Here is a 12,792-nt window from a genome sequence, read left to right as displayed (position 1 = left end):
AGGATGGATGAACACAGAACTTAAGCACATGCTAAAAAGGAAGAAGGAAATGTTTATAAAATGGAAAGAGGGAGGCATATCTAAAGAAGAATATAATGCTGTCTGCAGAACCTGCAGGGCACAAATCAGATTACTAAAGCTGACAATGAATTGAGGCTTGCAAGAGACGTCAAAAGCAATAATAAAGGATTTTGGGAATATGTCAAAAGTAAAAGAAAAGTCAAAGATGCTATAGGATTTTTACAGGATGAAAATGATGAAATGGTAAGACAGGATGTTGAGAAGGCCGAACTTTTAAATTCCTATTTTGCATCTGTTTTCTCTCAGAAAGGAAAGGTAACATCAACTGTTCTTCACTGTCCTATTAAGGGAATAGAAGAATCCAGGATATCTATAGACAGAAAGATAGTGAGAAAACACTTAGCTAAACTAAATGAATTCAAGTCTCCAGGTCCACATGAATTACACCCCAGAGTACTGAATGAGTTAGCAGAAGAAATTTTTGAACTCCTCTCCATAATCTTTGAAAATTCTTGGAGAACAGGAGAAGTCCCAGAAGACTGGAGAAGAGCAAATGTTGTTCCTATCTTCAAAAAGGGGAAGAAGGTGGACCCAGGCAACTATAGGCCGGTGAGTCTGACTTCTATACCAGGAGAGATCTTTGAACAAATTATTAAACAACATGTAAGTAAGTACCTGGATAAGAATGAAGTGATTAAACAGAGTCAGCATGGGTTTGTAACTAATAAGTCATGTCAGACTAACTTAATTTCCTCTTATGACAGAATCACTGATTGGGTGGATCAGGGAAATGCTGTAGATATAGTATATGTTGACTTCAGCAAAGCATTTGACAAAGTATCTCACACAATCCTTATTGAAAAAATGACTAAGTATGGAATGGATAAGGCAACTGTTAGGTGGATTCATAGCTGGCTTAGTGATCGGACCCAAAGAGTGGTCGTAAATGGCTGTACATCCAGCTGGAATAATGTCCCAAGTGGGGTACCACAGGTCTCTGTCCTGGGCCCTGCATTGGTCAACATCTTTATCAACGATTTAGATTAAGGAATTGAGGGTAAACTGATTAAATTTGCTGATGACACAAAGCTAGGAGGGATAGCTAATACTAGTGAAGAGAGAGGATTCAAAAAGATATAAATAAATTGGAGCAGTGGGCAGCAACTAACAGAAAGGTTTTTAACAAGGAAAAATGCAAAGTACTACATCTGGGCAATAAAAATGAAAAAAAAAGCATATACAGAATGGGAGGAATAGGGCTAAGCAACAGCTCATGTGAAAAAGACTTGGGTATACTAATAGATCACAGAATGAATATGAGTCAACAGTGTGATGCAGCAGCAAAAAAGGCAAATGCAAATCTAGGATGTATTAAGAGAAGCATACAGTCTAGATCACGCGAAGTCATTATTGCATTCTACTCCTCATCTGGAATACTGTGTCCAGTTTTGGGAGCCACATTTTAAAAAAGACATCAACAAACTGGAGCAAGTTCAAAAAAGAGCGACCAGAATGGTGACTGGTCTGCAAACCCTGTCTTATGAGGAAAGGTTGCAGGATTTGGGAATGTTTAGTGTTATGATTGGGTCACCGAGGAAGAAAGCAAAACCAAGCTAAGCCACAGAAAACCAGAGAGGTTGGTAACTAAGCGGATTGCAGACCCCTGATCCTATCCACACGACTAGCAGTAGCCGTGGAGCGTACCTACGATGATTCTAGACGCCTTGACACAGCCGGAGAACTAAATAAGCCTAAAGCAAGAAAGGGGAAATCTAAACTGCCCCAGAGCAGACCCCCAAAGGAATAGATAGCCCCCAAACATATATTGTCGGTGAGACAAGATGAAAACACAAACGCAGGTAGGAAAATAGGCTGAGCAAACGATGGGGCCCAAAATAACTAGACGGGACAGGAAAGGAAAGACACTGTCTGCAATCACGCAAAAAACCCTGCAAAAAATGCCCAACACGTCTGATAGAAAAAATACTGAAGTCACTAGACTTTGCTCACTATATCAGCACTCTGGTATATTCTGAAAGCAGAGCAAAGAGAGGCCAATCTAATAAGGGACAAAAACAAACTGGCACAAACAGTAACATAAGGATGAAAATTCAGCACAGCCCCAGCTGGGGCTGGCTGACCAAAAAAACTGAAATAGACAAAACCAAATCAAATGTGAACAATAGCAAAAGAACAATTAGCTTGAGCATGCAGGTACTGAGCTGGAAACTAAGACCTCAGGAGGCAGGAAAAAATCACCAGCAGGGATAGAGGGAGTCGGCTGTCTTAAATCCAGTCAGAAGCTCCCAATGTCCAATCGTCCTCCTCATTATCAGGTGGCAGGCCTCTGTAAATTATATCAGCTCCACTACCTCCTGTAACCACCAGAGGGACCCCGGAAAGAGAACTCGCGACCCCTCTGTCAATATAGCCATCTCCACTACCTTCACCAGCAACCAGAGGTAGGCCAGAAAGTGAATTCACAACAGTTTAGCTTGCAAAAGAGAAGACTGAGAGGAGACTTAACAGCTGTCTACAAATATCTCAAGGGCTGTCACATTGTAGAAGGATCATCTTTATTCTCTTTTGCACAAGGAAAGACTAGAAGCAATGGGATGAAACTGAATGGGAGGAGACACAGATTAGATATTAGAAAAAACTTTTTGACAGTTAGAGTGATCAATGAGTGGAACAGGCTGCCACGAGAGGTGGTGAGTTCTCCTTCAATAGAAGTCTTCAAACAGAGGCTGGACAGACATCTGTCTGGGATGATTTAGCGAATCCTGCTTTGAGCAGGGGGTTGGAGTAGATGGCCCAGGAGGTCCCTTCCAACTCTACGATTCTATGATTCTAAACATTTTAGAGGGCTAGCAGGTGGCCCTCACACCAAATTCATTTTCAGGGCTACACGTTTTAATTTGAAATATAACACCATACTGTGCAAACAGGATGTGGGATGGATGGCAGATAATGCTTCTAGGAAGTTCCCTAGCACCACCCTGTTTATCACCCGGTCCAATCTCACTAGCCGAGAGTTGGGACCACATAATACTCAACCTGATCCTCCTTCCTCCCAGCATGGCAAGTCCCAGTTGGTAAATGATCCCACACTCAGAAACTCAGAGGAGCAAGTCTTAGCATTTCCATTTATTGATTCTGGTCTCTCGCTCTGCACATTTCAAGAGGAACTTGAAGCCTCATGTGTAGGGATGCCAAAATATTTGAGCAGCCATGGTCAGAAGATGATGGAATACAACGGCAATTAGTGTCTCAAGCAGTCAATGATGATGAGACACAGTTGCCAACAAGTTATGCTGTTAAGTCAACAAGTGAGGAGGAGGACCAAAGTGCAGAAGAGGAAGACGAGGTGGTGGACAATGAAGTCACTGACCCAACCTGGCAAGATGCCATGCAGAGCGAGGACAGCAGTGCGGCGTTGGTGGGATCCTCAGCACTGCAATACGCAGGAAGATGCAGTGACGTGGCAAGAGGTAGAAGTCGGGCAACCGTTTTCCAGGGCACCCACACGTGGCAAGATCTCAGGCTAATGGTTAGGTGTTCCTTTTTTTTCTGGTGTATTCCCATGCATCACTTTTCACCCAACAAACGGTATACGGTTCATGGTTTTCTTGTCCTCCTCCTCCAATCCAAAACTATCCCTCTTCCAGCACCTATCCCTACACAAAATGCAGCTAACAGCGGTATTAATAGGGAATAGAATAGAATAAATGTAGTCCTCTAAAGGAATTTAGGTTTTTGGTTTCTGCAGCAAAGACTGTAAGGCAATAATCATTTCCTAAATGCCAGTAATACACTATCCCTACTCCAGCAGATAGCCCTACATTAATTGCAGCTAAGAACTGTATTGAGCCCTGAAAAGGAACATACTCGCCCATCACTTTTCCTTACATCAAATCTGATCTGACGCAGTGTGTGTAAACACAGTACTACACTTAAGATTAAAGTAAATTCAGACACTTTTGTAAAGTGCTACCTTGTAATAATAACAGAATTGAAATAATGCAATACCACTGCTTTATATGGAACATCGTAAGTCATAGTAGGATACAAAAAATAAAGATGAGACCAAACAAACCTTAATATCATAAACCCACATGTGACACTGCACGTCAGGAAGGGCGTAAAGCACTCATACTACTTTCTTATTCTGCCGTCTCAAGGAATCAAAACTGTATAACAGAAACCTGATGTCCAGAGCAATCAATCATAGTGTAGCTCTCATGTTTAGCTACGGTCTGTTGCTAAAGGAAACAAGAATAGGACCTTGGATTTTCTGCCCTGCTGTATACTTACAATGAAGTTATAAAAGTTATAAAACAAGTGAGTAAAAGCTACTTACCAATGGTGAGGAGATACACAGGAACGACAGCAGCTCAGTGACTTGGCAACGCTGTACAACTTCTGAACCAGTGCTTTTCTGAATTATCACGTGGTCTGTAAACCCAGAGACTGGCTCATAATGGCAGGTGAAGACCATGCTCTAAAAAAGAATAATATTATTCAACTACGTATTACATGCTTATGTCTTCTATAAACAATATTCTTTGCTGTAAGAAAACATGAAGAAAAGCGTCATTTAGAGGTGTCTCTCATGACAGATATTTATGGTATATCCACTGGATTTACCATAAATATCTAACACAAGGTAGCCGAGTGTACATGGACAGGAGAGTGGTGACTGCATGTGCGGTGACAGGAGAGGTGGCAGGGAATGCAGCAACAGGAGAGTGGTAGCAGGGAGTGCAGCAACAGGAGAGTGGTGGCCGGAAGTGCAGCGGCAGCAGAGGTGACAGGAAGTGCAGCGGCAGCAGAGGTGACAGGAAGTGCAGCGGCAGCAGAGTGGTGGCCGCGCATGAGGTGACAGGAGAGGCAGCAGGCAGTGCAGTGACAGGAGAGGGGTGGTCGCACATGGGGTGACAGAAGAGGTAGCAGGGAGTGAAGCAACAGGAGAGTGGTAGCAGGGAGTGCAGCAACAGGAGAGTGGTGGCCGGAAGTGCAGCGGCAGCAGAGGTGACAGGAAGTGCAGCGGCAGCAGAGGTGACAGGAAGTGCAGCGGCAGCAGAGTGGTGGCCGCGCATGAGGTGACAGGAGAGGCAGCAGGCAGTGCAATGACAGGAGAGGGGTGGTCGCACATGGGGTGACAGAAGAGGTAGCAGGGAGTGCAGCGACAGGATAGTGGTGGCCACATGTGCAGTGACAGGAGAGGTAGCAGGGAGTGCAGTGACAGGAGTATAGTCTACCAATGTGCTGTCTCTCCCTTTATTCACAACTACAGGGTGGGCCATGTATATGCATACACCTAAATAAAATGGGAATGGTTGGTGATATCAACTTCCTGTTTGTGGCACATTAGTATATGGGAGGGAGGAAACTTTTCAAGATGGGTGGTGACCATGGCGGCCATTTTTAAGTCGGCCATTTTGGATCCAACTTTATTTTTTTCAATGGGAAGAGGGTCATGTGACACATCAAACTTATCGAGAATGTCACAAGAAGAACAATCTATCAGACATTTATATTGTACATGCTGTATATATGACATAAGCAGCGTCAGACTGGAGCACTTTGGGCCCACCAGAGAAAATCGTTCTTGGGGACCACTATGTAGCTACATAGAAATAAATACAAAACCACCAATTATGCGGTAAAACACACTAATATAAGGTAATACACGTCTTAAGGGTTGGGGTAGCCCCCTCATAGAATAACGCATCCCCCTCATAGAATATAATGTAGCCCCCCTCACAGAATATAATGCAGCCCCTTCATAGGGAATAATGTAGCCCCCTCACAGGGTATAATGCAGCCCCCCTCATAGGGTAAAATGCAGCCCCTCTGAGTATAATGCAGCCCCCCATAGAGTATAATGCAGCCCCACTCATAGGGTAAAATGCAGCACCCCTCATAGGGTATAATGCAGCCCCCCCCCTCATAGGGTATAATGCAGCCCCCTCTAATAGGGTATAATGCAACTCCCCCTCATAGGGTACAATGCAGCCCCCCAACATAGGGTATAATGTAGACCTTCAGAGTATAATGTAGTCCCCTACATAAAATATAATCCAGCCCCGCAGTCCTACAATCTTATGGCCACCAGGGCTCACTCACCTCTCCGGTATCAGCAGCTGCACTGCCGTCTGCCCGACACACAGCGGGTACGCAATGAAGTGACGTCATCACGCACCTGCTGTGTCAGAGGCAGAGGGGAATGATGGGAGAAGGAGCGTCATTTATGATGCTGATACAGTTAAATGTGTCGCGCACTGACTTACGGACCCCATAGTTGCCGCGTGAACTAGGGGCCCCTGGGGGAGCAGGGGCCCTGGTCTGCCAGCCCTGTTTGCAGCTAATACTGTCGGCTATTAAAGTGAAATCAATATTCACTCCTCTCCATGCTCCTAGGGGAGTGGGGAAGAGTGAGTATTCATTTCTCTTTAGCAGCGGGGACAGGCTTTAGCCGCAGCAGCTGGCATGCCCCCTGACTCATGGGCCCCATAGCAGCTGCGTGGTGGGCTGCTATTAGCGACACACCACTGGCTGGGGGCCCCTGGAGCAGTGGGGACCCTAGGCAGCTGCCGACTCTGTATGCCACCATTTGTCAGTGCTTGAGCCCACCTGAGAATCCTCCGGTTCTCCAGTGGGCCAGTCCGACCCTGCATAAGTGTCAGTTGTGAGACAATTTCTTAAATTAGAACATACAGATGGTCACTGTGGCACCCTAACCTGTGGCTGTAAGAGAATAATGAGAGTTGTACTTTATTTCGAGTGTAGTATTAAATACCTAATTTATTTAGAACTATTCTAAGTAGCTGGACATATAAAGCAACAAGCAATATAAACTGGACATGTGCGACTGTCCTAGTCCGATTGGAATTTTACCTGTAGAAGACGAGAAGTATGGATCCTAGGAAAAGCAAATGGAAAATCTACCCAAAGTATAAAGTCTTGGTTACTCAGGGATGAAGGTGCTGTAACGGATATTCTCTTACGCCGCCAAAAACGAGAGTGGTGGAGCCTGTAGGCTTCTTTCAGAGACATGAAAAGTGCTAACCATCTGCAACAGAACATAGTGCATGATACAATAAAACAAGTTCTTCAGTTTATGGCCTGTAAAAGCGCTGTCAATTGTCAAATAGCTCTCTGCGTGTCCTGGGGCCAGCTACCACTCTTGTAGGCAAGTATATGATAGAAGACAGAAGCTACATTGGCGCTGTCGACCCAACAGAAAGGAGCATCAGGCCAGAGGTGAGAAGGGTGTTACTTTATTTATACAGTGACTTAAAAGGTTGATGAATTTTTGGTATCTGCTCCTTTCCATCAGGCTAGAAGCAAGTATTTGTTGCGGAATTTCACTTGCAGATCCCGCAATTAATTCCAGAATAAAATACAGTACAACGTAGTTAATATAGTTTTAGCAAACCCAATTCAACCACAGCCTAAAAAAAATCTGCACGCTGCAGATCTTCAAATGAATTGTGCATTTCTATTTCTTGCTGCTATTTTTATGTATCTTTTTATTGTCTTATGGAGAAAACATGATGGAGCATTTGCACAGGCAACTTTGATGCAACTGTAAAAAAAAAAAAAAAAAAAAAATTGAAGCTGCAATAAACAGTGAAAAAGATGGGCATGATACAGTAATGATTCTACTGCATTGTTTTTTCTTTATTACAAGTCAAAAACTTCCTCAAAATGACAGGTGTAAAAGCACTCTCGATATAATACCAACATACATAATGCAATCTGAAGACAGCATGTTTTGTTTGCTTACAATGATTGTTTTAGCACCAGGAGATTATAGTTTCTGGGACACAGCAGCGTGTGCTTGCTAGTCCGACACGACCGCTCCTGTGATAGGCACCTGTCAATGGTCATTGTACATACAAAGCCTGGATTGGGCAGGTTAGCTGTGTTGTAGGCGGTGTTAGCTTCCTCAGCTCTGCTGTATTGCTAAGTTTTAAAACTCTGTCATAACGGCTGCACCCAGCAAGCCAAGAGATATATTTTTGGATTCATCTTCTCTTTCTCTACATCAGGTTGCTTTCAGATGAGGTAGAAAAAAACCTGCTGACAATTCCCTTTAAGGCCTCGATTAAGCAAGACTGGCATTTGCATGGGCGTGCAGGAATAGCATGCGCCTAATTCATTAAGAGGCACAGTTCTCCAGGGACTGATGTGACATTACTAGCGGTCAGAACACCAACACTTTTAAAGGGGTATTCCCAGGAACAAAGTTAATTTTAAAGCTGATTTTAACTAATAGATCTTGGAATAATAATAACATCCACAATTGGATGTGTTTAAAAAAAATGTTCCTGTGCTGAGATAATCGTATAATTGCTCCCCTGCTGTGTGCTGTGTAATGGTCGTGTCTGACCGTGCAGGAACATGGTCTGAGCATACCACAGCTCCTGGGCAGGGGAGGATGCAAAAGAGAGGATATAGACAGGACAGCACAGGATCACAGATGGTTCTTTTTGTGAGATAAAGCATTTCCCTGACTGTGTTTAAAAAATGTTTTACCTCTAAGAAAAAATTAATTGTGATCCCGTGCTGTAATGTCTGTATACTCTTTTGCTTCCTCCCCTGCCCAGGAGCTGTGGTATGATCAGACCATGTTTTTGCACGGTCAGACACAGACATTACACAGTACACAGCAGGGGCACATTAATAAGATTATCTCAGCACAGGGACATTTTATTTAAACACATCAAATTGTGGAAATTATAATACAAGATCTAACGATAAAAATGTACTTTTTGTACTTTAATAAATTTGTCAGGCAGATGTTCCCATGCATTGTCTCGGCTCTGCCCATTTTGGTGCGGCTACCTGAAACTGGCATGAAAATGACAAAAATCACAACATTTTTGTACAACTTTGTGTAATGCAAAAAATTCTGACCATTTGAAAGCGTTTTATACTAGAATTCTGGTGTAAACATTATGAAAAATTAGGGCCCAAGTACATTCTTTTTCTCCCTAATAAATTCTTTATTTAAAAAGAGCAAAAAAAAAAATCAAATAAATGAAAAAACTAGTACTGCGACAAACACAAAGACCGGTTTTAAAATTATCACTTTTTTCCCCACACATGGCATATGTCATAAAAACAAACACTAGCTATAACAGCCCAAACTGATTGCCTCTCATCATCTCCTTCCCGACATAAGATGCACCAATATGTCCTGTTGAATGCAGGTGTATGGAGGAGGCTCAGTAGCTGAGCCCACTCAATAACAGGCAGGTGCCAGCTGTGTAAGTTTGAGCATAATAAACTGGCCACATTGCTGAATTTCTCATATGCAGCACCATGGAATCAATTATGCTATATATATAAATAAATAAATAATATTGGCTGCAGAGCTGAGTGAAGCATAGTTTTTTTTTGTTTGTTTGTTTATTTTTTATTTCTTCACTCATTGCGGAGATATTAGCTTGTAAAGTGTAGATTATAATTTATGTTAAGCCCAAGGGGGAATTACCATAGATTTGTCTCTGGGGGCGTGCTCTTTTTCCCCTGTATGTCGCTGACCAATCATAAGCATGATGCGATATATGCACATATGTAATAGACGTCAGCACAGGCTATGTGAGAATATCTATGGAGTTGATGGACACAGCGAGTGACGTCTGTTTGCCCGCTCCATTCCCAAGCTATTATTTTTGCTTGTTGAGTTTTCAATTTTAGCATTTAACAAGTGGTATGTTAATAATAGGTTAACCTTATCGTGAATCCCAATTTAATTTTTTTTTTTTTTTTTTTTTTTTTTTAGAATTAAGATATTCCCCAGATATTCTTTACTAACAAACCTTTTCAAATACGTTTGAGGATGAACTGTAAGGGGTTGCATCAAGTATATAAAAGCTATAACCAATGAACAGGATTAAGACAGAGGATAACGTACTGTATAAATCATGGGATACAACAATTGAGTCCCCCACCAATCCTGAAAGAGGGGGAAACAGCAAACGCAACAAGGTATTATCTGGTTGAGAAATTGGCCTAGGTGAGAGGTAAAGGAATTGCTCAACTTTTGGGGTTGCTTAACACACAAATGAGAAAATCAAGGTGCAACAAGATGCTGCTTTACTCTCAGATCGGGAAATCTCGCCATTTAAACCAATTGGTGAAAGATAGGAGTAGTAGTCTGTGCTGCTGTGTTAGACTGAAGAACGTGATGAAGGAGTAGAGAATACGATTTATTCTCAACCTGTTTCAAACTTGAACCAACTTTTTCATCAGGAAAACCACAATGTTAAAGAACGAAATGCATTGAGAATAAACTGCATGATCCAATCCATCATCAGGTCCTCTAGATTTCTTGAATCTAGAACAGGAGCGCAGACTACTACTCTTATCTTCCTCCAATCCTGAGCACGAGGCTCTGCAGTGCCCTGTCCGAATGGTGCGGAGATCAAGCATGTGCACCTACTCCCCATTTATTCTGTAAGGGACAGCCAAATATTGCCAAACACACTACTCGGTCATACAGATAATGAATGGAGCAAGGCTGTTCATGTTCGACCTTTATTCCCTCCAAACGGTGATCTGCAGAGCCCCAGAAAGGTTTTAACACTCGCCTAGATATAAGCTTGAGTTTACCTGGCTTGGTGTCCATTGCGCATTACACTGGCCATCTCTGCGGGAGAGATATTAATGAAACGAAGAAACGAAAAGCAGCTCTCTTCGTCTGACCCTTGGTTTAAAAAAAAAAAAAAAAAGGGGATAAAGTCATATAAAACTGGCACACCACATAGAAAATGTCATTATAGAATGTTGTACATGCGATAATAAAACATTTTTTACCAAGGTACAAATGCTTTTAGGATGGGGTGAGTCAAACCATTTCTATTCCCCATGATGGGCCATTTATAGTATATCTCATAGATATTAAATTTGCAAGCCTTTTAAACCAGATGCTATGCGTCATGCATGGGATTATGAGTACGGTGAGTAGAGAAAAAATATGGAAAAGGTCAGGATTAAAAAAAAAACACTGCCAAGCCCACTCACGTTACTTACTTTTCTTATGGAAGAGCGATTGCTGAATGTGATCTGGTGCAAATGGCGAAAGGAGAGTTCGTAACCACCTACAGAGACAAAATCAGAAGAAGCCATGACGTTTCAGCAGCGACTCCAGGCATGAGGTGAAATATTCAGCTGCTTTATCCCTTCTATTGTTAAAGTGTTTTAGGTATGGGTCAGACGAGCGTATGGAAAAGCCGCCGATTTCCATCCGTGTGTCCAGATTTTACATCTGTGTGACATTCGTTTTGATACATCAACATTTTAAAATGTACATGATAACATTCAGTTTCCTAGGTTAACAATGGCAATGTATCCGTAAAAATTGGACGCAATATGGATGATCCGTATGGGAACCAATTTTTTTTTCTTTGCACCCATAGACTTGAATAGGCAAGTCACCCAAAATATGGAAATTATTAGTGCATGTTGCAATTTTTTTTTCTATGGGCACTCGGTCAGTATGAGAAGGAGGATATTTGGTTCTTACTGTAAAATCTTTTTCTTGTAGCCTTCACTGGAGGGACACAGAAAACCATGGAAGTCTACTCCCAACTGGAAGCCAAAACTAAGAGTACAGCTGAAGAAAAATGTCGGCTCCTCCACGAAAGTATACACCTTGCCTGTCGACACCAAGTTAGTGCAAAAAGCAGTAGCAGAAGCAAAACAAAGACCACCCAAAGAGCGGAAACTGTGTCCCCCAAAGAAGGCTACAAGAAAGAGATTCTATGATGAGTACCAAAATCCTCTTTCCTCAGACACTTCGTTGGGGGACACAGGAAACTATGGGATATTGAAAAGCAATGCCTAAGGTGGGAAAACGAATAATAATGCAGAAGGAGAAATGGCAATCTCTCAGAATACCAACCGACTGATTGAGGCTTGCAGGATCCTTCAGTCAAGACTTGACGCAATGGTAAAGGCTGGGTGAAGATGTGGACAGATAGAGGTCTACAGAATAGAAGGACAAGTGCCAAGAGACATAAGCCCCAGGAGGCTTCTATAGCACATGTAGGGCAAGCTCTGCCTAGATGGCAGCATCCTGGCTTAGCCTAATTTTCTGCAATGGCAGATCAAAATTGGAAACGAGTAGCAGCCATAGAGGTGATCAGACCTCAGCAAGGGTATACCAGGAGGACTAATAAGGCATGAGAACGTCTGAACGGAGCTGTGAGACTCCGGTAGAGCAGCACAGCCCTGACCTCAGACTGTAGAAGAAGTCAGGGAGATGAGAGGTGAAGTCCTTAAAGGAAAGGGAGCAATTTCCTCATTGATTTAGAAGGTGGAGAACAAGTTAAGGAGAAAGGAGGGTGCAAAACGGAAGGCCACTCTGTCCCAATGAAGGAGAGAGACATAAGAGAGCAACCATTTAAAAGATCGCTAAGAGGAAAATAAAAATCACCTTGTCAGGAACCCAGAGTGGAGCAAGGTCTCTGAAAGTATCGAAAAGAGGGGACTGATGGGCACGGCACCCAGGACCAGATTGAGGTTCCATGGATCAAAGGAAACCAATACAGTGGGATCAAGGTTTGCCTTGCCAAGGCAGAAGGTTCTGACCTGAGTCCTGGAAGTCAGGTAACACTTTAAAAGGACAGCCAAGGCAGAGAACTGGCCCCTAGGAGCCAACCCTTGCACAAGGTCAGAATAAAAAAAAAAAAAAAAAAAGAAAGAGGTTAGCTTCTGTAGGTACTAAAACGACAAAAACAGGTCTGAAACTCAAAG

General features: G+C 42.7%; 1 protein-coding gene across 2 annotated transcripts in view; it reads right to left on the bottom strand.

Annotated features, from left to right (window-relative positions):
* The window catches only part of INO80 (INO80 complex ATPase subunit), a 145,133-nt gene that overhangs the window by 62,148 nt on the left and 70,193 nt on the right, over positions 1-12,792 (bottom strand). For both annotated transcript variants that reach the window (XM_073566672.1, XM_073566671.1), the window contains 4 exons: positions 11,068-11,135; positions 10,648-10,741; positions 6,922-7,096; positions 4,382-4,522 (listed from right to left, as the gene is read on the bottom strand). In XM_073566672.1, coding sequence (XP_073422773.1) covers positions 4,382-4,522; positions 6,922-7,096; positions 10,648-10,741; positions 11,068-11,135 — 478 coding nt within the window. The remainder of the gene's footprint in view (positions 1-4,381; positions 4,523-6,921; positions 7,097-10,647; positions 10,742-11,067; positions 11,136-12,792) is intronic.

This window comes from Dendrobates tinctorius, unplaced genomic scaffold, assembly GCF_039654945.1.
Source record: "Dendrobates tinctorius isolate UK_male_01 unplaced genomic scaffold, ASM3965494v1 ptg000019l, whole genome shotgun sequence".
NCBI classification, from domain to species: domain Eukaryota; kingdom Metazoa; phylum Chordata; class Amphibia; order Anura; family Dendrobatidae; genus Dendrobates; species Dendrobates tinctorius.
This window is presented reverse-complemented; position numbering and strand designations above follow the sequence as displayed.